Source organism: Carassius carassius, chromosome 6, assembly GCF_963082965.1.
Source record: "Carassius carassius chromosome 6, fCarCar2.1, whole genome shotgun sequence".
NCBI classification, from domain to species: Eukaryota; Metazoa; Chordata; class Actinopteri; order Cypriniformes; family Cyprinidae; genus Carassius; species Carassius carassius.
In genome coordinates, this window is record NC_081760.1 from 2,827,612 (window position 1) to 2,848,724 (window position 21,113).

The window sequence follows — 21,113 nt, forward strand, 5'->3', positions numbered from 1 at the left end:
AGTAGCACATTGCCATTTTAAAACAAACAAAACCCTGTGAAGTGCTGTCAACCTTCATTTTATGCTGCAGCAAACAGCATAACTGTAAAGCACACTAAGACTCAAAGGACTAAAAGGTGCTTTAAGCCCAGTGTTAAGGTCAGGAGCAATTTAAAAGGCGCTTGACTCTTCATATTTATTGATATGCATGTTTGCTCAAGTTCATTTATCTAGTAAGGTCTTTCATACATATGATTTGAAAATATAGATGATAAAAAATTCATCATATCTGGTGGGCAAAAACATTAATTCCCCAAATAGCAAAAAAAAAATAGCAATCCATGGCAACTGAAGTACTGTCACATCTGTAATGCCATTACCCTGAATTTTAATGCTTTTATGAACTATAAGTTTGTCTTATCTATTTTATTCTCCACAACCAAATAGTACTCACTGTTAAATCTAAACACCCAGAGAATGGCAGGATGTGAGCATAAAGTATTGTCCGTACTGTAAGATGAGACACTGATGAATAGACTTACAAAGTAGCAGCTGTTGACGAATCCACAGGAAGGAACATTGCCGTCAGAGGACGAGGAAGAGTTTGAGGACAGGATAGGGATAGGGTCCAGACATGAAGTAGATGCGATGGGGCCGGGGTCAGACGAGCTGTCAGAAGTGGTGCTGCCTGAACGACTCGATGCTCCGAAAAACACGTCGGCGTGAGACATTGACTAGAGGACAACAAAGAGATACAGAGCAAACTATTGGTAAATGTGGATATATCAACTGTTGATTTGTTTTAGTTGAGTACCATGTCCAGTTAACCACATGGTTTTAAAGGGTTACCTCATGGTCTGGAGTGGGCGAGGGTGACAGGGAGCCCAGGGAGTGTTTGCGGCTGGCATGGCTAGGTCCAGTTGGCACCGGATGGCATGGGGCGGGTCTCTCCCACTGTGTAGTGCCTGTAGGAATGTGCCAGTAATAAATCCCAGCCATGTCTGTCATCATCTTCCATCCTGGAGGCAAATCAGGGTCTGTCTGAAATGAGTGCTCCCCCCAGATATCTGGAAACACAAAAACACAAGGTCAGGCAGGCATGGTCCACACACCCATCAACCAAGATATCCAAGTCACCTACGGCTGGGTGTTATGACCAATACCTTGTATGACAGCATGAGTAATTTTAAAACATGGTATCTATCAGCATACAACAGTTCTGGTACTCTAACCTGAATCTGAACAGCGTTCCAAGAGTGTTGATGTATAGTTTAACAACTAGGGCGGCCACCAACTAAAGTCTAGTTGACTAATTGTATGTTTATATTAATTTAATTACTTGAATATAAATATATAGCCTTTTCCGCTATCAAGCTCAGACATAAATCTTGCAGCAAAGCATCGTCAAAAGTAATGACTATGAATGTGTCGGAAATATCAAGGAGACATTTTAACTATTTAATAAACTAGTGTTGGCTGCAAAGATGAAGTTGACAATGCTCACTTGTGAGTACAGTGGGTCTGGCTTTAGAGAAAAATGCAGCATTACATAATCCTCTGAGTTCTTTAGACCTATTTCTCCCATTGCAGCCTATACACTCGGTTTTGGTTCATTTTTATGACATGCTCCTGTTCACAGTGACCGAGACGTCAGAAAGCACATCCTGTTTGTTTTCTTCATTTTACAAAAGCACAATGTTTTGCTGGTATTGTGAGTGTATACAAATAAAACTAGACCCTTGACAGTTTCGAATTATGTATTACTCTTATCTGTATGAGCAAACATGACGGCATGCTTATATTGGTACTGAAAATTATCGTGATATTAAAAATAATTTAATTTCAGAAATAATCCAGCATCAGTGCAATCTGGTTGACACTCCAACACAGGTGGTGGCAGTATTGTACCTTAACACTGGTTACCACCTATCATAATACGGATGCAGTGTGCAGCTACAACTTCCTCACAAAATCATGTTGGCGGCAATGACAGGCAAAATCGACTCTCATACCCATACCCAGTGCTTCCCACAGGTTTGAAAAATACTTGCGGTGGTAGTTGGGTGGAAATCCTCCTATTACCCATGGCACAAAAATAGCTTACTACATGTGACAAACAACATTTAATGTTACTTTCTTTTTTTGAAATTCATTTGGATACAGATTATGCTGTGTTTAGGGGGATATGAAGCATGTTTGTCCATTTACCACAAAATTCCTCAACTACATCATAGTCATATTGCAAAACAACTGGCCTGTATCAGATTTAATCCCGCATATGGAAGTGGCACAAATCGCAATTGAAAAAATCAAATTCTATGGGGATTGTACTGTTCACACTGTCATAAGAAAAACAGATCCGAGTGACAAGTGAGCAAAAAAAATTGGATATGGGCCTCATTTGCCTGCAGTCTGAACGCAACCTATAGACACCTCAGTCTTTAGGAAGTGGCGATCAACAGGAAGTACTTTTTGTATGCTTTTAGGGTTAGGGTTAAGGTTACAAACTCTTTCTTGTCTCCTTACACTCACATTTTGAATGTGATATAAATTAAGTTAAGGATGTTTCTGTGATATATGAATGCCCTTTAATACATTAAATAGGTATTTTTGTATTTTTTACTGGAAGACTATCACACTGTAAAATTTCTGTCTCTCTCATCTGAACTCGCTACTGTTCTGTCTGTCCTCACTCAGCAGCTGGGAATGTTTGTTTCAAGTTTCAGATGTCAGTAAGAGCATTATTCACACAATGCAATCTGGGTGAGGAAAACCGCACATATACACACAGTAAACCACTGCAGTCTGTTACTCACACATGCTGAACATATTCAAGCCAGGAAACACATCCTCCCCAAAACCATTGAGCCATAATATTCAGTGTGTGTGTGTGTGTGTGCGTGATTCAACAACTCTAAAGACATTCTCAAAAGCCCTTGTGTCCATCGACATGACACTCCACAAAATGAATAACTAACAACTGAAGAAAAAATTAACTGACACCATGTAATAACTAGGACACAAGGATACAAATGATACAATCTTTTCCATATTCTTAATTCTTTTCCAGTTAATGTACTGTTTGTTTATAGACTTTGCTACTCATTCTCTTAATATCCCCTACTGCGTAATATGCAAAAAGCTGTATGTCAAATGAGATAGATGCATCCCATCATGTCACGGAAGCCAAGGAACTATTAGATTCAAAAAGTTATTAAAAACAGTGCCGGAAAGTGTCAAGTGTACATACTAGGTACCAAGACAGTTGTTTCTCATTTGTTGACTTGTTGAAGGTCACACAGATCAAAGGACTTAGCAAACATGGTGGATAGAGTATGTCTAGGAATCACTCTGTGTAGCCCCACCCACAATGAAATCTTGGCACAAATATTGGCTGTAAATTCACTTTCAGTGTCAATATAAAAGTAACTTGTGGCTGGAAACCTGTCTGGATAAAACACGGTAAAAGGATTTGAGATTAAAAACTTTCAAATTATGCCGTTTAATCACCAAGGATGCAGTCAGATTTACTGTTATTCATCAAATGTTTGCAGGTGAAATCCAAATCCAAATGTTTTTATGAATTCAGTTTTAGATAACTATAGCAACAGTGACAGTAACTTGTTCAGGCAGAAAGCACTAGTTGAGTAGCTTCACTGTTGCTTCAAGTCAAGACTCACTTCAGAGACTTAATAATTAGCCAACAGAACTGACTGAGTGAAACAGCTATTAGCCAGCACTAGTCATGCACACTAATCAAATCTCCAGGCATGCTAAGTGAACACAAGTGCCTATTAGAAATATCTCCTCTACCCAAATTCTCTCTATATCTCCTCTATTCCCAAATCAAAACGGACTTTATTTACTTAGTGCACATTGCTAGTCGTGAACAATTAATCTCTGCAAGTTTATTCCCTGAAGAAAATAAAAATAGTTTGTCTTGGTAATCTTTATTCAAACCTCAGTTTGACAGTTGAGAAAAATATCTTTAACCATGCTTATGAGTGAAAGACAGAGGAGGAGCACTAAAATAAACTCCCATCCTATATTCAATATTCTGTTTCTACGCTGAAATGAAGTTAGCTGCAATTTCCAGTTCACGCGGACTTCAAATACTGGGTATTATGCTGAGGTGCATTATGGGACTTGAAGTCCCTGATATATAAAAGATGGCACTGAGCATGGCAAAAAAGATAGCGGAAAATATCACCAAAAAGAAGGTGAAGAACATAGCAGCCTCCGTGGCGTCACCTGCAGTTGTTTTTGTTACAACCCGAATTCCGGAAAAGTTGGGACGTTTTTTAAATTTTAATAAAATGAAAACAAAAGGAATTTCAAATCACATGAGCCAATATTTTATTCACAATAGAACATAGATAACGTAGCAAATGTTTAAACTGAGAAATTTTACACTTTTATCCACTTAATTAGCTCATTTAAAATTTAATGCCTGCTACAGGTCTCAAAAAAGTTGGCACGGGGGCAACAAATGGCTAAAAAAGCAAGCAGTTTTGAAAAGATTCAGCTGGGAGAACATCTAGTGATTAATTAAGTTAATTGATATCAGGTCTGTAACATGATTAGCTATAAAAGCTTTGTCTTAGAGAAGCAGAGTCTCTCAGAAGTAAAGATGGGCAGAGGCTCTCCAATCTGTGAAAGACTGCGTAAAAAAATTGTGGAAAACTTTAAAAACAATGTTCCTCAACATCAAATTGCAAAGGCTTTGCAAATCTCATCTACAGTGCATAACATCATCAAAAGATTCAGAGAAACTGGAGAAATCTCTGTGCGTAAGGGACAAGGCCGGAGACCTTTATTGGATGCCCGTGGTCTTCGGGCTCTCAGACGACACTGCATCACTCATCGGCATGATTGTGTCAATGACATTACTAAATGGGCCCAGGAATACTTTCAGAAACCACTGTCGGTAAACACAATCCTCCGTGCCATCAGCAGATGCCAACTAAAGCTCTATCATGCAAAAAGGAAGCCATATGTGAACATGGTCCAGAAGCGCCGTCGTGTCCTGTGGGCCAAGGCTCATTTAAAATGGACTATTTCAAAGTGGAATAGTGTTTTATGGTCAGACGAGTCCAAATTTGACATTCTTGTTGGAAATCACGGACGCCGTGTCCTCCGGGCTAAAGAGGAGGGAGACCTTCCAGCATGTTATCAGCGTTCAGTTCAAAAGCCAGCATCTCTGATGGTATGGGGGTGCATAAGTGCATACGGTATGGGCAGCTTGCATGTTTTGGAAGGCTCTGTGAATGCTGAAAGGTATATAAAGGTTTTAGAGCAACATATGCTTCCCTCCAAACAACGTCTATTTCAGAGAAGGCCTTGTTTATTTCAGCAGGACAATGCAAAACCACATACTGCAGCTATAACAACAGCATGGCTTCGTCGTAGAAGAGTCCGGGTGCTAACCTGGCCTGCCTGCAGTCCAGATCTTTCACCTATAGAGAACATTTGGAAATCTATATAAGGCAAGAATGGGACCAAATTCCAACAGCAAAACTCCAGCAACTCATAGCCTCAATGCCCAGACGTCTTCAAACTGTTTTGAAAAGAAAAGGAGATGCTACACCATGGTAAACATGCCCCGTCCCAACTATTTTGAGACCTGTAGCAGAAATCAAAATTGAAATGAGCTCATTTTGTGCATTAAATTGTAAACTTTCTCAGTTTAAACATTTGCTATGTTATCTATGTTCTATTGTGAATAAAATATTGGCTCATGTGATTTGAAAGTCTTTTAGTTTTCATTTTATTCAAATTTAAAAAACGTCCCAACTTTTCCGGAATTCGGGTTGTAGTTTGCTTTAGTTATATCCCTGCAATCAGTTTCACCAGAGACAAATTGTTGGACAATCGGCAGTACACACCACCCGATATTTCACCGGATTTCGATTATTCGGACGTTTTGCTGGACATTGAAGTCGGGGGAGCAGCGGTGTTGCAGCTTTACTGAAACTCCCTGATCAGTTCACAGACACAGAACTGCAACACCTGGACTCTGATTTAATAATTCTTGGGCACTTTGATAAAGCAAATCTTTCCTGTGAACTGCCAAAACAGAGACAGCATGTTACATGCCCCACCAAAGACAGTAATATACTGGATCACTGTTACACCAAAATTAAGAAACTGAAATCTGCTAAACCTGTATTAAGGACTGTAAAAAGATGGGACTAATGAAGTAGAGCAGGATTAACAAGCTTGTTTTGACCTCACTGACTGGAGTGTTTTTGAAGCTTCTGCCTGGGCGAGCTCACAGAGACTGTAACGTCATATATCAGTTTCTGTGAAGATATGTGCATTCCTACCAGGACTCGTTCAACATTACAACAATGACAAACCATGGTTCACTGCAAAACTCAGACAGCTCCGTCAGGCCAAAGAAGATGCTGTGGGATTACAAATTTATTAAATGTTAAATCTAGGTTCCAATGTAATAGCATATAAACTGAAAACGTTTTGAGGTACATTTTGAGGTAAAAAAGGATAGAAGCCCAGGTGTCTGAGATAATGACCTTTTGTCTTTGTGCTATTCTTTGGCATTTGGCTTTTTAAGCTCAAGGGACAGCTGTACCTTTCGTCTCTATGATAATGTGAAGGTATCAGAGATACTGTCAGGCACCTCTTTATTTAAATGACACTGTTATGCTGACAAGATCAGAGATGGGAAAATGGCCAGCATCAGGCCGATCCCTGTATTCAATTTGGATGCTTTGTTTAAATTGTCTCCACCTCTACTGTATGGATCCCTCCCCTTGAAATGATATAAACTCCAAAGTATCACTGCTTTGGTTAGACTTTTGATGACTACAGCGCCACGCAGAGCGTTCTCAATAAAGAATTCTGCTGAAGCTTACCCAAGAGTCTCCTGGTCTTCGCTTCTGAGTTTCCAACAATGCTTACAGGAAGGGGGACAAAGTCTTGTTTAAACAGGCTAAATACACACTGCAAAAGGACATCAGAGTGGCAAAAAGGAATTATTCTGGAGAAACTAAGGACTCCGTTCACTTCCCCACATCGTACCCCACACCCGCCCTGAACACCTTTCCACATGACCATTCACGCCTCCTGCAACCCCCTCTCCCCCACACCTGCAATTCAGGTCAGCAAAGACAAGGTCTTGAGGAAGCAGAAAAGAAAAAAAGCACCAGGCCCAGATGGTGTTACACCAGCCTGTCTGAAATCCTGTGCTGACCAGCTGGCCCCCATCTTCACACAGATCTTCAACAGATCATTGGAGCTGTGTGAAGTCCCTTTATGCTTCAAACGCTCCACCATCATCCCTATCCCAAAGAAATCCAAAATTACAGCACTATATGACTACAGGCCTGTTGCTGTAACATCTGTGGACATTAAGTCTTTTGAAAAACTGGTGCTGGCCCACCTAAAGGAAATTACTGGAGCAAACAGGTCTGTGGACGATGCAGTAAACATTGGACTGCATTATGTTCTGCAACATCTAGACAGACCGGGGATTTATGTGAGGATCCTGTCTGTGGACTTCAGCTCAGCCTTTAACACTATCATTCCAAACCTTCTCCTTCCCAAACTAAAAAAACTACAAAAATCGGTTTTATTCTAGCTTAAAGCATTCTTTTTTTTATCAACAGTTGGATATAGGTAGATTACATAAAAATGTATCGTTTTGAGCAGAAAAGTGAAAAAATCTAATTTTTATCAAAAACTACATCTGGATAATATTCAGTATGATTATCAAGGCATAAATCAAGTAAATCGCTTCCATCAACACCTCCAAAGGTTGCACAGACATATACCACTTCCTGGATCAACATTTTACTCCATAACATTATGCAGTTTTCATATGCTGTCTGTTGCTGATGATCACATTGTTTTTAATATGCATCTTTACAAAAGAGATCATTCATTTCTCCATCCTGTTCACATGTGTTTGTGTTCGGGAGGTTTTGTATTCATTCAGAAGATGTATAATAGTGTTCCAGTGGGAGGACAGCTGAAAGAAAAAATTTCACACACACACGCGACCCGAAGTGCCATGAACATATGCACAAACTTCAGTATTCAGCACACAGCTCGTGACACCCTTCACTGCATCCTCTCTCCATCCTAATCTCTCTTCTCTGCCTGCATTTACGAGCATGCACACGCAACAGAGACGCTACATGCGTAGCACTGACTCACATCCACACAGACACACCGACGCTCAGTACCTACCCTCGTAATTCACTATAACAATGGCCAACATGTAGTCTTTACCCAGCATCATGACTGAGCAGCCGCAAGCAGAGAGGATGACATGAGAAGAGAGAGGAAAGCAGAGGTAGAGAGGGGGCGAGCGACTGATGGAGAAAGGGAGAGGGAGAGACAGGGTGGGTGAGCATCTGAGAGCAAAAGACTGTTTATATGCTGTTTATTTTTTATCCAAATCTTGCAGGAAGAGAGATATCAGCTTCCTGTCCATCTGGGACATCTGATTGGTCATGCGGCCGTGCAAACCCACCTCCCTCGCCGAATGATCATTACCCCGGCAACCCTGAGATCATTTTTCCTGCAGTGTCACCCCGTGTGTGGTCACGTGACCTTGGTATGACAAGATACAGAAACCATGGGAGAGGGATGGATGTGCAAGAATTGGTGCGCATAACAGTCTGCCACGGTGATGCCAACTAACATCTGGGTGTAAAACCAGGTAGCAGCTGTCCATTACCCTCCATGCTGGCCAAACAGACCTGCCACACACCTGTTAGGTTTTCCTGTCTACAATGAGAGATTTTGACAGACTCGGTGTCAATTGTAGACTGGTTTGAGTGACAGTCCGGGGGCAAAGAGGAGACATTCAGCACCATTTATCATTGTTATAAATGTGGGTTGCATGTACCAAAAGTGACTGTTCACCCAAAATAAAAACTATTTACACACTCTCATGTCATTCCAACCCTTTGTAGTTTTGATTCTGTGGAACATAAAAGGAGATATTTTGATGAATGTTGATCATGCTCTACTCTTTTTAATTTTATACAGTAAAAGTAGACACTAAGCACATTTCAATGCACAGTTATAATAACAATAGCTGCATAGTCAAATAGCAGTCTGTCTAAGCATAAATGAAAATGTGTAATTTAATATTTTTCAGATTAAATACACGTCACAGTTCATAGTAATAATAGTGCGCTCTTGTGGCCTCATTCATATTTATTTAAAACAAGAGAATATTTGATTTCGGATGCACCCCTAGTCTTGCTATTAATTTGTGTGAGGAACAGATTCATTTAATGGGCTAGCTCACAAAAACAAATGAATATTCAGTCATCATTTACTCACCCTTTATGAACTTTTGGATGCTTCGAAAATTTGGTTGCATGGCCTTTCGATGGAGGGTCTTATGTGTTTTTTATTATGTTTGTAACAACAACAAGCCTTTATGTCATCAATCACTGAAAATCACTTTCCGCAACTCTCAAAAGTTACACATTTTTAAAAATCTTTTTTTGTACTTTTTTGAGCCTGTCTACTTTCATTATGCAAAAGAGCAGCATGGACATTCTGTATGACTTCTTATTTTGTGGTTCACATCTTACACGTCTGGAATAACATTAGAGAGAGTAAACGATGACCAATTTTGAATTTTTGGATGAATTATACTGCTTCAACATTTTCAGATAATTTTTACACACAAAAAAGGTACACTTAAGTAAATACGCTTTTGATAAGCTTTCCTCCACAGCCTCAAACCAGACACACACTGTGCTGCGTTTACTTAGATCACACTTCAGTGAAATGAAAAGTCTAAACACACAAACACCTTTCTGCCAAAGCTCTTCAGTCAAACTGAAAACCACACCATATCCACAACACAGGGCCAAAGTACACACACACACACACACACACACAAACACACTGACCAGACTAGCAAACTACACACATATGCATTGTAAGGTTTCAAATGTGTACTACTGACCGCTCTCTTCTGGTGAGCCCAGGGATGCACTGTCCTGTGACAACGTGGTCCAGCTGGACTCCTCGTCACTGTGTGGAAGGTTCTGGATGCGGTTTAGTGCCCGGTCTGTCTTGGCTCCCGTCCGTGGTCTGTCTTTTTTCGTCTCCGGTGAGGAAGAGGAAGACGAAGAGCCGATAGACAGGAGGGGCGTGTCTTCAGGGCTGTGCAGTTTCCTCGGAGACGAGGGACAGGGAGTCATCTCTTTCTCCAGCAAAGGCTTAGTGACATCCTCATCCTGGGTGTCAGACAGTTCGTATGACAGCTCATCCAGACATGACTCCAGGTAACTCTTGGTCTTAATATGCTCGGGCGACTTCCTATCTGAAACAATGTCCGTTTTCTCGGACAGAATGAGCAGGTCGTCACAATTCTCCACACGATCCTCCTCATTAGTGTCATCATCAATTAACTCATCTACTTCCTCGTCAACAAGCTTGTTGTTCTGGTCAAAGTCACTGTGAACGTCGTCAGCATTAGACTCACTGTCTAGACTTAATTCCTCAACATTCCTCAGCTCATCGTCGATGCTGAGCTCTGATTCGCCAGCTGTGTTTCCATCCTCATCTTCTCCCGTGGTGTTCTTGTTGTGATCCTGTCGTTCCGCAGCTTTCCGTAACTGATTCGCACCATTTTTGGCCAGTTTAGGGTTAGCAGTAGTTGCTGAAGATGACGGCGGTGGCGTCACACCTTCGCCGAGTCCCATCGCGCTCTGAATGCTCGTGAGTGCGTACTTCTTCCTGCACTTTGGGGGCGTGGTCTGGCCCTGTTTGATGACATCACCACTAAGCAGTTGATTGTGTGAGGAACGCAGGCTAAGGGATGTGGGCGGAGTTGCAGAGGGTCCATTGCAATTAGCTACGTCCACAGAGGGGGAGGAGTTATGTGGTGAGGGCACGCAGACTGACATCATGGCTAAAGTGAGGAAAAGTGAAAAAAAGCTGTCAAAAATCACACATAAACAGTGCATTCAATATCAGAGAGAAGTACAAAAATGGAAAAACTTTAAAAATTCAATGCAAATATTTTAGATTTGTATCTTATTTCTTAATCTAAACAGAACTCTGTCATTTTTGGTTGAGCACCTCTATTTACCGAACTAAAGATACATTTTGTCAAAGTTTCAAGCCTTTGTCCAGTATTTTATTGACAGCGGCTTGTCACTGTTGGTCAGGACGTGTCAAAACAGATTAAGTGTAAAAGAGGACAAAGAAAGCAATTCAAGTAATGTGAATCAACATCAACATATGAATCACCAATCATTTCCTTTATTAAATGTTAAGGAACATAAACAGTTGCCGATATATCGGTACTAGGACCGAATCTGCAATGAGGTTCATGAAAAGCTCATTTGTCTTTGCTCAAGCAGCTCCGCAGACTGTGCTGCTTCTGTGCTACCAAACTGAATTACCACATTTTAAATCAACTTAATTTGATGGAATTAAATGTGATTATAGCTGTTTACAACCCAGTGATGCATGCTATGATGCAACTGGATGGAAAATGAAATCAGGTTCATGCCAAAAGATGAGCTGAGTTTTGCTAACGCTCAAAGAGAGATTCACAGAGACACTACATGCACTAGGAAAGAGGATGTAACCAATCACACAGTAATCCAACATATTACATAAAGACAGATGGACACAAACCGGCCTCCAGACTGTGGCTAAAAAAAAAGTGAGATTGAATTTTTATTTAAAATCTAGTCACCATTGGCAACAGTAGTGAACAATTATTTTCCTCTACATTAATTTAATCAAATAACATCTTGTGTTGAGTCAGGAATCATACTCATCCAGTGAATTCACAACTGATTTGCTCACATTTTTCAGTTATATCTTATATTAAATTAACTGAGAACTGAGAATGTGTACTTTAGGTTTGTCAGAATTTATATCAATATACTGACTTGTTAATATAACAACATGATGTAATTAAAGATACAGAGTTTTACTATAATAAAATACTGGTAACACTTTACAATAAGATTTCATTTGTCACCATTAGTTAACAACATTAGTTGACATGAATTAGCCACGAACAACACTTTTACCGCCTTTATTACTCTTAGTTAATGTTCACATACATTTACTGTTAACATTATTTAATGCTCTGTGAACTAACTTTGCTCATTAATTCATGTTAGTAAATGCTTCAAGTAATATTAACAAATCAAACTGTCACAGTGTCTGGGTTGTGTTCCCTGGGGTTCCACTAGGTGTCCTCAGTTCCCACGGTGTTTATCATATTATCACTTCCTGTCTCCTTATTTGGTCACCTTCCTCCTTGTTTAGTTAATTGATTGTTCCCCACCTGTCTCCTGTTTCCCCATTATCCTTTTGTGTATATAACCCGGTCTGTCTTAGTATGTGTCACGGAGTCGTTGTTTATTCATGTCCGTCAGTTCGTGCCCTTGCCTTGTCTTCTTGTTTAGTTTATGTTTTGGATGGATGTTTCCTATTGACCCCTGCCTGGACTGTTTATGCTGTTTGGATTACCCCTTAATAAAAGACTTACTTGCAATTGGTTCTATCTCCGTGCTTCATTGGATCCCGGCCGTGACAGAAGGACTCCGTCATTCTAGGAACCAGCGGTATGTCGTCTTTCCGTTCCCCAGCCAAGATGGCGGAGCGGCGAGCCAAGTATCTTCGGTTGATCGCCCTCCGCCAAGAGGGAAATGAGTGGGTGCCCTGGCTCAGGTGTTCTGGTCCCTGGCCGAGGGCATGGGCTACAATGATGCGGCCCTCAAGGACTATTTCAATGGCGGGCTGGATGATCCAGTGTCTCAGGAGGAGATGGCGCAGTTAGAGACACTGGAATTCTGGGAATTCGTGCACTACCTGCAGCATCGGCTTCTGTCTCTTCCGGCGGGGTGGTCGTCAGCCCAGCACCACTGCCCAGGATTGCAACCAGCCAAGCGCCACAACCCAAGATGACCACCAGTCCAGCACCACTGCCCAGGATGGCTACCAGCCAAGCGCCACAGCACAAGATGGCCGCTAACCCAGCGCCAATGCCCAAATTGGCCACCGTTCCAGCGCCACAATCCAAGATGGCCGCCAGTCCAGCACCACTGCCCAGGATGGCTACCAGCCAAGCGCCACCATCCAAGATGGCCGCCAGTCCAGCATCACTGCCCAGGATGGCTACCAGCCAAGCGCCACAGCACAAGATGGCCGCTAACCCAGCGCCAATGCCCAAATTGGCCACCGTTCCAGCGCCACAGCCCAAGATGGCCGCCAACCCAGCGCCAATGCCCAAATTGGCCACCAGTCCAGCGCCACAGTACAAGATGGCCGCCAGCCCAGCGCCAATGCCCACTTTGGCCAACGGTTCAGTGCCACAGCCCAAGATGGCCGTCAGCCTAGCGCCACAGCACAAGATGGTCGCTAACCCAGCGCCAATGCCCAAATTGGCCACCGGTCCAGCGCCACAGTACAAGATGGCCGCCAGTCCAGCACCACAACCCCAGATGGCCGCCAGACCAGCACCACAGTACAAGATGGCCGCCTGTCCAGAGTCATGGCCCAAGATGGCTGCTTGCCCAGCGCCGCTGCACAGGATGAGAGTCTCAGCTGACCCTTCAGAGTCGAGTCAGGTGCCCGTGGACCCTCCGGAGTCGAGTCAGGTGCCCGTGGACCCTCCGGAGTCGAGTCAGGTGCCCGTGGACCCTCCGGAGTCGAGTCAGGTGCCCGTGGACCCTCCGGAGTCGAGTCAGTTGCCCGTGGACCCTCCGGAGTCGAGTCAGTTGCCCGTGGACCCTCCGGAGTCGAGTCAGTTGCCCGTGGACCCTCCGGAGTCGAGTCAGGTGCCCGTGGACCCTCCGGAGTCGAGTCAGGTGCCCGTGGACCCTCCGGAGTCGAGTCAGGTGCCAGTGGACCCTCCGGAGTCGAGTCAGGTGCCAGTGGACCCTCCGGAGTCGAGTCAGGTGCCAGTGGACCCTCCGGAGTCGAGTCAGGTGCCAGTCACCGCTGATCCTCCAGAGTCAGGGCTAGTCACCGCTGATCCTCCAGAGTCGAGTCAGGTGCCAGGGAACTCTCCAGAGTTAGGGCTTATCACCGATGACCTGCCAGAGTCAGGGCTTATCACCGGTGACCCTCCAGAGTCAGGGCTAGTCACCGATGACCCTCCAGAGTCAGGGCTAGTCACCGATGACCCTCCAGAGTCAGGGCTAGTCACCGATGACCCTCCAGAGTCAGGGCTAGTCACCGATGACCCTCCAGAGTCAGGGCTAGTCACCGATGACCCTCCAGAGTCAGGGCTAGTCACCGATGACCCTCCAGAGTCAGGGCTAGTCATCGATGACCTTCCAGAGTCAGGGCTAGTCACCGATGACCTTCCAGAGCCAGGGCTAGCCACCGATGACCTTCCAGAGCCAGGGCTAGTCACCGATGACCTTCCAGAGTCAGGGCTAGTCATTGATGACCCTCCAGAGTCAGGGCTAGTCATTGATGACCCTCCAGAGTCGAGTCGGGTTCCAGATGACCCTCCAGAGTCAAGGCTAGTCACCGCTGATGCTCCAGAGTTAGGGCTAGTCACCGTTGACCTTTCAGAGTCAAGTCAAGTCACCTTTGACCTTTCAGAGCTGAGTCAAGTCCCCGGTGATCTTCAAGGACTGAGTCAAGTCCCCGGTGATCTTCAAGGACTGAGTCAAGTCACCGGTGATCTTCAAGGACTGAGTCAAGTCACCATTGATCTTCATGAGCAAATGCAAGTCACCAATGATCTTCATGAGCAGTGTCAGGCCAGCACCGATCTTCTGGAGTCCAGTAGAGACACCATGGAATTACCAGAGTCTCGTCCTCCCGTTGATCCGGCCGCACGGAAGTGGTGGGCTTCTGATCCGCCCTGGGGGCTTTGTGCATCGACCACAGGGATGTGGTGGTCTTCTGCTCCGCCCTGGAGGGCTTCCGCTTTGACCACAGGGGGGTGGTGGTCTTCTGCTCCGTTCTGGGGGCCTTCCGCCCTGACCACATGGTGGTGGTGGTCTTCTGCTCCGCCCTGGGGAACTCTGGCCTCGACCACAAGGTTGTGGTGGTCTTCTGCTCCGCCCTGGGGGGCTTCCACTCTGACCACACGGACATGTTTGTCTTCTGCTCCGCCCTGGGGGGCTTCCGCTCTGACCACACGGACATGGTGGTCTTCCGCTCCGCCCTGGGGGGCGCCTGCCCTGACTATACGGTTGTGGTGGTCTTCCGCTCCCTGGAGGGCTCTGGCCTTGACCACAAGGGTGTGGTGGTCTTCTGCTCCGCCCTGGGGGACTTCATGTTGTTTTTTCCTTTGGTTTTTGTGTTAATGTCTGTCCCTGTTCCTTTCTGTCAGTCTGGCCCTCCGTCCCTCCCCCTGAACCTCCTCCTGTCCTCCTCCCTCCTGGTCTTTCTGTGTTGTGTTTACATTCTGGTGCCTGTTCCCCATGTTTTTCTTTTCTGGCCCTCCGTCCCTCCCCCTGAGCCTCCACCTGTCCACCTCCCTCCTGGTCTCTGTTTTGTGTCTGTCTTGGAGCATCTGGGAGCCGCTCCGTAGAAGGGGGGTACTGTCACAGTGTCTGGGTTGTGTTCCCTGGGGTTCCACTAGGTGTCCTCAGTTCCCACGGTGTTTATCATATTATCACTTCCTGTCTCCTTATTTGGTCACCTTCCTCCTTGTTTAGTTAATTGATTGTTCCCCACCTGTCTCCTGTTTCCCCATTATCCTTTTGTGTATATAACCCGGTCTGTCTTAGTATGTGTCACGGAGTCGTTGTTTATTCATGTCCGTCAGTTCGTGCCCTTGCCTTGTCTTCTTGTTTAGTTTATGTTTTGGATGGATGTTTCCTATTGACCCCTGCCTGGACTGTTTATGCTGTTTGGATTACCCCTTAATAAAAGACTTACTTGCAATTGGTTCTATCTCCGTGCTTCATTGGATCCCGGCCGTGACACAAACCTCATTGTAAAGTGACAAAAAAATACTAAATGGTATCTTAAAAACATATTAATATTAAATCATCTATAGAGTTGTCTCCTTTAAGGTTTTCTATAAGGTTATTTTTAATAGCCATTGGCTCCCTAGTAGATTTTTTTAGTGTGGTGCTCTGTACAAATCATATCCTGACATCGAGGGCTGTCTGACCTTGCAAAGGTTTTCTCGTTGAGCCGGAGGCACTGCCAATGTAAATCTACAATAAAAAAAAAAAAAAAGAATGAAATCTTCTTTTGTCATCTGGAGCATAGAAGACCATCCACAAACACACACATGCAATGCAAATATTATGAATTCAATATAAGCTGTAGCTGTTGTGTATTTATTCAATATTGCTAATTTACAGCTTTAATTGGAGTTCTGTAAAGCACAGTGCATCATATCTTTATAAAAACAAAGGTTAATACAAACATTTGAGCATGCAGTCATACTCACCAGGGAGCTGAGGATTGTGGGTATTTCCACAGAGCCTCCTGGGCCATGGTGTAGAATCAGTGCATCATCAAGGTTTTGGTTAATCAGCACCAGTTGAGTATATAACCATGAAAGCACTCAAGAAATCTGTTCTGAACACAATACAAAATTATGATTAGAAAATAGACAGCATGTGGACATTTTACTTGATGCATTTTCACTACGTCCATCCCTCAGCTAAGGTTAGTGGTGTGTGTGTGTGTGTGTGTGTGTGTGTATCTTCCGGGAATTCTCCTGCTGTGTGTGAAAACAGCATGGGAAGGAAATATGCATCTGGAGCACAATGACAAAAATAACTGTCAGGGTGGCGGCACAAACAGAAACACACACTATCTCAGGGGGAATCACCAAACTGGGTAGTGAATGAGAATGAAATCATTTTTCACTGTACAGATCAAAGGGCATTTATGTATAAACATTACAACCAAAAATAACTTGGTCTGTCATATATCAAGTATTTGTGATGGTTTCACTTACAATGTAAAATGAAGCAGCATCCTAAACAATTTTAACACTTTTTATTTGGCCATTGAGTATTTCATTAGACTGGCTTCATGATCTTTCCATGTATCATTGAAATTTATGAGTGATAAGATAAATGTTTTAATAGCTTGAGCATCTCTCATTTAAATGTCAGTTAACACGCACACATACAGTATATTATATATACACACTGTATTATAAGGCATTTCATTCTATTAAAACTATGCATGCAATTTATATTAAAATTATATTAAGATACATTTACATGATTTTAATTTAAAAAGAAAAATGCATATTTTAATGAGGCATATACATTTTTCTTAAAGTGAAAATCAGTGAAAAATATTTTCACATAAAATTATGTTTTACTTCAATGACTCTGGTTCTTTGGTTAAAGACTTAAATATTATATATATATATATATATATATATATATATATATATATATATATGTGTGTGTGTGTGTGTGTGTGTGTGTGTGTGAGTCAAAGAATTATATATATAGTCAAAAAGTTGAAAAATATTTTATAACTCTATAAAATGACAAGTAGATGGAAGAAAAATGAGACAGATAAAGAGTGTATGGCAGACAAGATATGCACTGAGATTTTGATTCAGTTTGCCATTTTGTATCCATGCATAAACTAGACCAAAAAACAAACAGAAGCAGAGCAGTTCAGTGTGTGACAATGTGGTGAGCTTTAATTAGAGATGTACTAGAGGTCGACCGATATATCGGTCGGCTGATATATTGGGCCGATATTTGTAATTTTTTTTATATATATCTGCATCGGCCGATATCCGTGTTTAGTAGCGCCGATTTAAAGTCAGGCACATCGGCGGGCAGCCCCGTCTTATTGGTGCGGTGGAAAGTGATGCTGCCGCATGTGAAGCACCCCAAGCCAAAACTTTTGGAAGATTCAACAACAGTCCTGGGAGATAAAGGTAGTCAGAGAATTTCACTCTGTAAATGGGGTGGAGAAGTTGGCAGCTCTTACAAACACTGCAGCGTGATTGAGGGCTCCGTTACTCCGCCGCTCACAGACAGCACCGCGCTCGGAGAGACAGCTGTCCTGGAGCTGCCCAGAATGGTGAATGACGTTTGTTCGGGAGCATGGTTTCATGCAGACAATAGCCAGGTTTCCATCCAACTCATTTGTATTTAGGGATGTCAATATTCGATAATTTCCATGATCGATCGTCGTTTAAATTAGCGATCAATTAATAACCTTAATGCTGCAAAATGCGTCTGCAGTGGTATTATTATGTGCAAAAGCCACTTGGAAAAAAAGCTTTCTCACCCGAATTAAAGGGGTTTTAGTCTGAATAAAATGGTAGTAGCAGGACTGTAAAATGAATAAATTCATAATTATCATTTGATAAAATGAAGAGAGCGCGCCATACGTTGGAGATCATTGTACTTTGTTGACTGTTTCACTTCAAGGAGACCACTGAATGCGCCCCTTTAAATGGTTTCGTGGTGCTCGTTGTTGTATTTTAAAACGCAACTGCAATGTTTTCAAATTACACTTATAGTAGTGGTGCAATGGATCATCAGTGATCCGTGATCCGTTCGGATCAATATCTTCGGTTCGGCACAAACGTGACCCGTGGATTGATTTATGAAAAAAAAAAAAAAAAAAAAAAAAGTTGCCATGTTCAGTCCACACTCAGTGGTCATGGCGAGCGGAGGAACGGTGAAGCTTGAACGGCCGGCGCATTTTGGCTTCCCTGTCAGATATAATGATGAAGAAAACAGGTTAGAGTGTAAAACCGTGACGGTGCGTAGAGCCACGTTACGACATTCCGTCGCGCACCCACTTCAGCGAAAAGGTTGTGCCAGTTCTTTATGAACAGGAGAAGATAAAAGTTGTGGATGAACTATCCCGAGCATCCTCTGTTGTGCTCACGACAGAAGGGTGGACGTCCAGGGGGACGGAGAGCTGTGTGACGAAAACTGCTCACTTCATTACATCAGACTGGAAGATGAGAAGTCCGGCTATTATGTTAAAAAGAAGACTTTAAGTTGAGTTCATATATTTTAATTTAATAATTTAATGTTAATAAAACAAAAGACAAAACGTATGTTTATTTGTCTTGGCCTTTTTTTTTTTTTGCTGATCCGAAAAATTATCTGATCCATACGAGGACGAGCGAGCGCGGGTTTGACTAGATGTATTTGGAGGTTATTGCTCACGTCTCGTTCTGCACATATCCAAATGTTTCCATATTCACAATGTATCTGAATGTTAAACTATAATATTTTTTATTTTTTAAATGTAAACTAGACGGAAAAGATCATCCTCTTCACATGAGCAAAAACGTGCATAACAGAGTCGACCGGTATACTACGGTCTATTTAAACTGACCAGTGTAACCTTTTAAATGTTTGGTTGACTGTACTTTATATTAATAATGAACAGACTGCGATGTAAGTTTGAAATTAGAATGCACTTTAGATGTTCTTTGTCATTTATACCAAAGACAAATGTTGCTGGTTGCTAGTGTGTTTGCAGCACTACTGTTATTTATTTTTTATATATTAATTTTTTCATATTTTTCAGTTTAATTGATTTTTATTTCTAAAATTGCATTTATTTAAATGTATATTTAAGTTTACATTTATGTTCCAACAAACTTGAAAAATTCTACTTGATAAATGTTTTAAAATGTTTATGTAAATGACTGACTTATATTATTATATTAATGATATATATATATATATATATATTACCTATTTTATATATTTAATAATTTTTTATTTTATTGATTTGTTTGGTTAACTTTGGATACATTTTTTATTTTAATACCGTGCAGTGCACAAAATTTAGATTCGAGAATTGTTTCAAGTCAGTGCTCAATAAATGATGATAAGATTAGAAATGTTGTGTATTCAATTATTATTAATGTGACATTTTAGCATGCAAATGAAGGGGAAAACTTCAAGATATCAGCCCTAAAAATCGGCAGCACATATCGGCCATCGGCTGACCCTGACCTCTAAACATCGACATCGGCTATAGAAAAACCCATATCAGTCGATCTCTAGTGTGAACTATTTGTTTCACAACAATAATGTAATTCACATTCTATAAAATAAAACCTTTCAGAGCTCTATTGTTTGGAAAATTGTTTCCACTATTGTTCCCTAGAATGTGCGTTACTAAATATTATTGCAGCAACTGACACTTCAGAGATGACAGAATCCATCCACAATAAAGCTGCAGCTAGAATACACACACACACACACACACACTAACAGAATGAAATAGACATTTTAACTCAGTTCTTTTCCACTCCTAAATTCACTTAAAGAAATGACTTCTGCAGCACTTAGAACAGACAGAATTTGGTGTCTGGACACAACAGCTATAATCATAACACACACACACACACACACACACACCCTCAAATCCACTGGAGTCTTTACGAGGAGCAAAAAGGCAGGAATGTGAGGGAAAAATTAAGAATTCTTGCAAGACATTTTCAGAAGGCTTTAATTACTCATCTGAGAAAAACACATCACACTCTTCTTTCACACACACAAATATTTACATACCTGTATCGCCGCAGGAGGTGCTTGTCAAACTCAGATGATGTTCCTACCTGAAAAACAGAGAAACAGACAGTTAGTTTGTGAATTAAAAGTGTGTGTTAGTCACATTGACTCTATATTATTCAACAGAAATACCAAAGAACGCATCAGGAATCAACAACTAAATAAAACCCAGGCACTGACTTACAGTTTTAGCAGCTGAAAATAAAATGTTAAACAAATAACACAGAGCAGGAGTAAATATGACCTGCTGAATAATCCAACAGCGCAAATCAAAAACAGAGAGCACAGTTCTGTGAAGCACATCCCGCTGAGGGCGAGAGAAAGTGAGGGAGCCGAAAACGGGCGGACTGGTTAGATTAAAGGACATTTATTTAGCTTCAGAAACAGGGAGGAACATGTATAGTTGAGTCGGAGTTAACTGCTGCTCATAACTGCACATCTCTCTGCCCATGCCATAAAAGTGCATCCAATCAGTGTCATGGAAGAAAAAGAACAAACAAAAATGCAAAAATGTAAACATATACACACAAAAACACAGATGAATGCTGGGAAAAGGGCATATCAAGATCACATTTCAGAGACACACACACACACACACGCACACACACACAGAAGGCTTCATATCAAAGACTTGCTTTCCAGCACATTGCACCATGCCAAACAACA

General features: G+C 42.2%; 1 protein-coding gene across 6 annotated transcripts in view; it reads right to left on the reverse strand.

Moving 5' to 3' along the window:
- The window catches only part of LOC132142216 (amyloid beta precursor protein binding family B member 2-like), a 47,603-nt gene that overhangs the window by 16,451 nt on the left and 10,039 nt on the right, over positions 1-21,113 (reverse strand). For 4 of the 6 annotated variants that reach the window (XM_059551905.1, XM_059551904.1, XM_059551901.1 and 1 more), the window contains exons 2-7: positions 20,448-20,494; positions 16,367-16,497; positions 16,082-16,127; positions 9,935-10,885; positions 829-1,046; positions 522-713 (exon numbers count right to left, since the gene is read on the reverse strand). In XM_059551905.1, coding sequence (XP_059407888.1) covers positions 522-713; positions 829-1,046; positions 9,935-10,883 — 1,359 coding nt within the window. In that variant the 5' untranslated portion in view covers positions 10,884-10,885; positions 16,082-16,127; positions 16,367-16,497; positions 20,448-20,494. The remainder of the gene's footprint in view (positions 1-521; positions 714-828; positions 1,047-9,934; positions 10,886-16,081; positions 16,128-16,366; positions 16,498-20,447; positions 20,495-21,113) is intronic. The other 2 variants (XM_059551902.1, XM_059551903.1) reach the window with 2 other exon arrangements.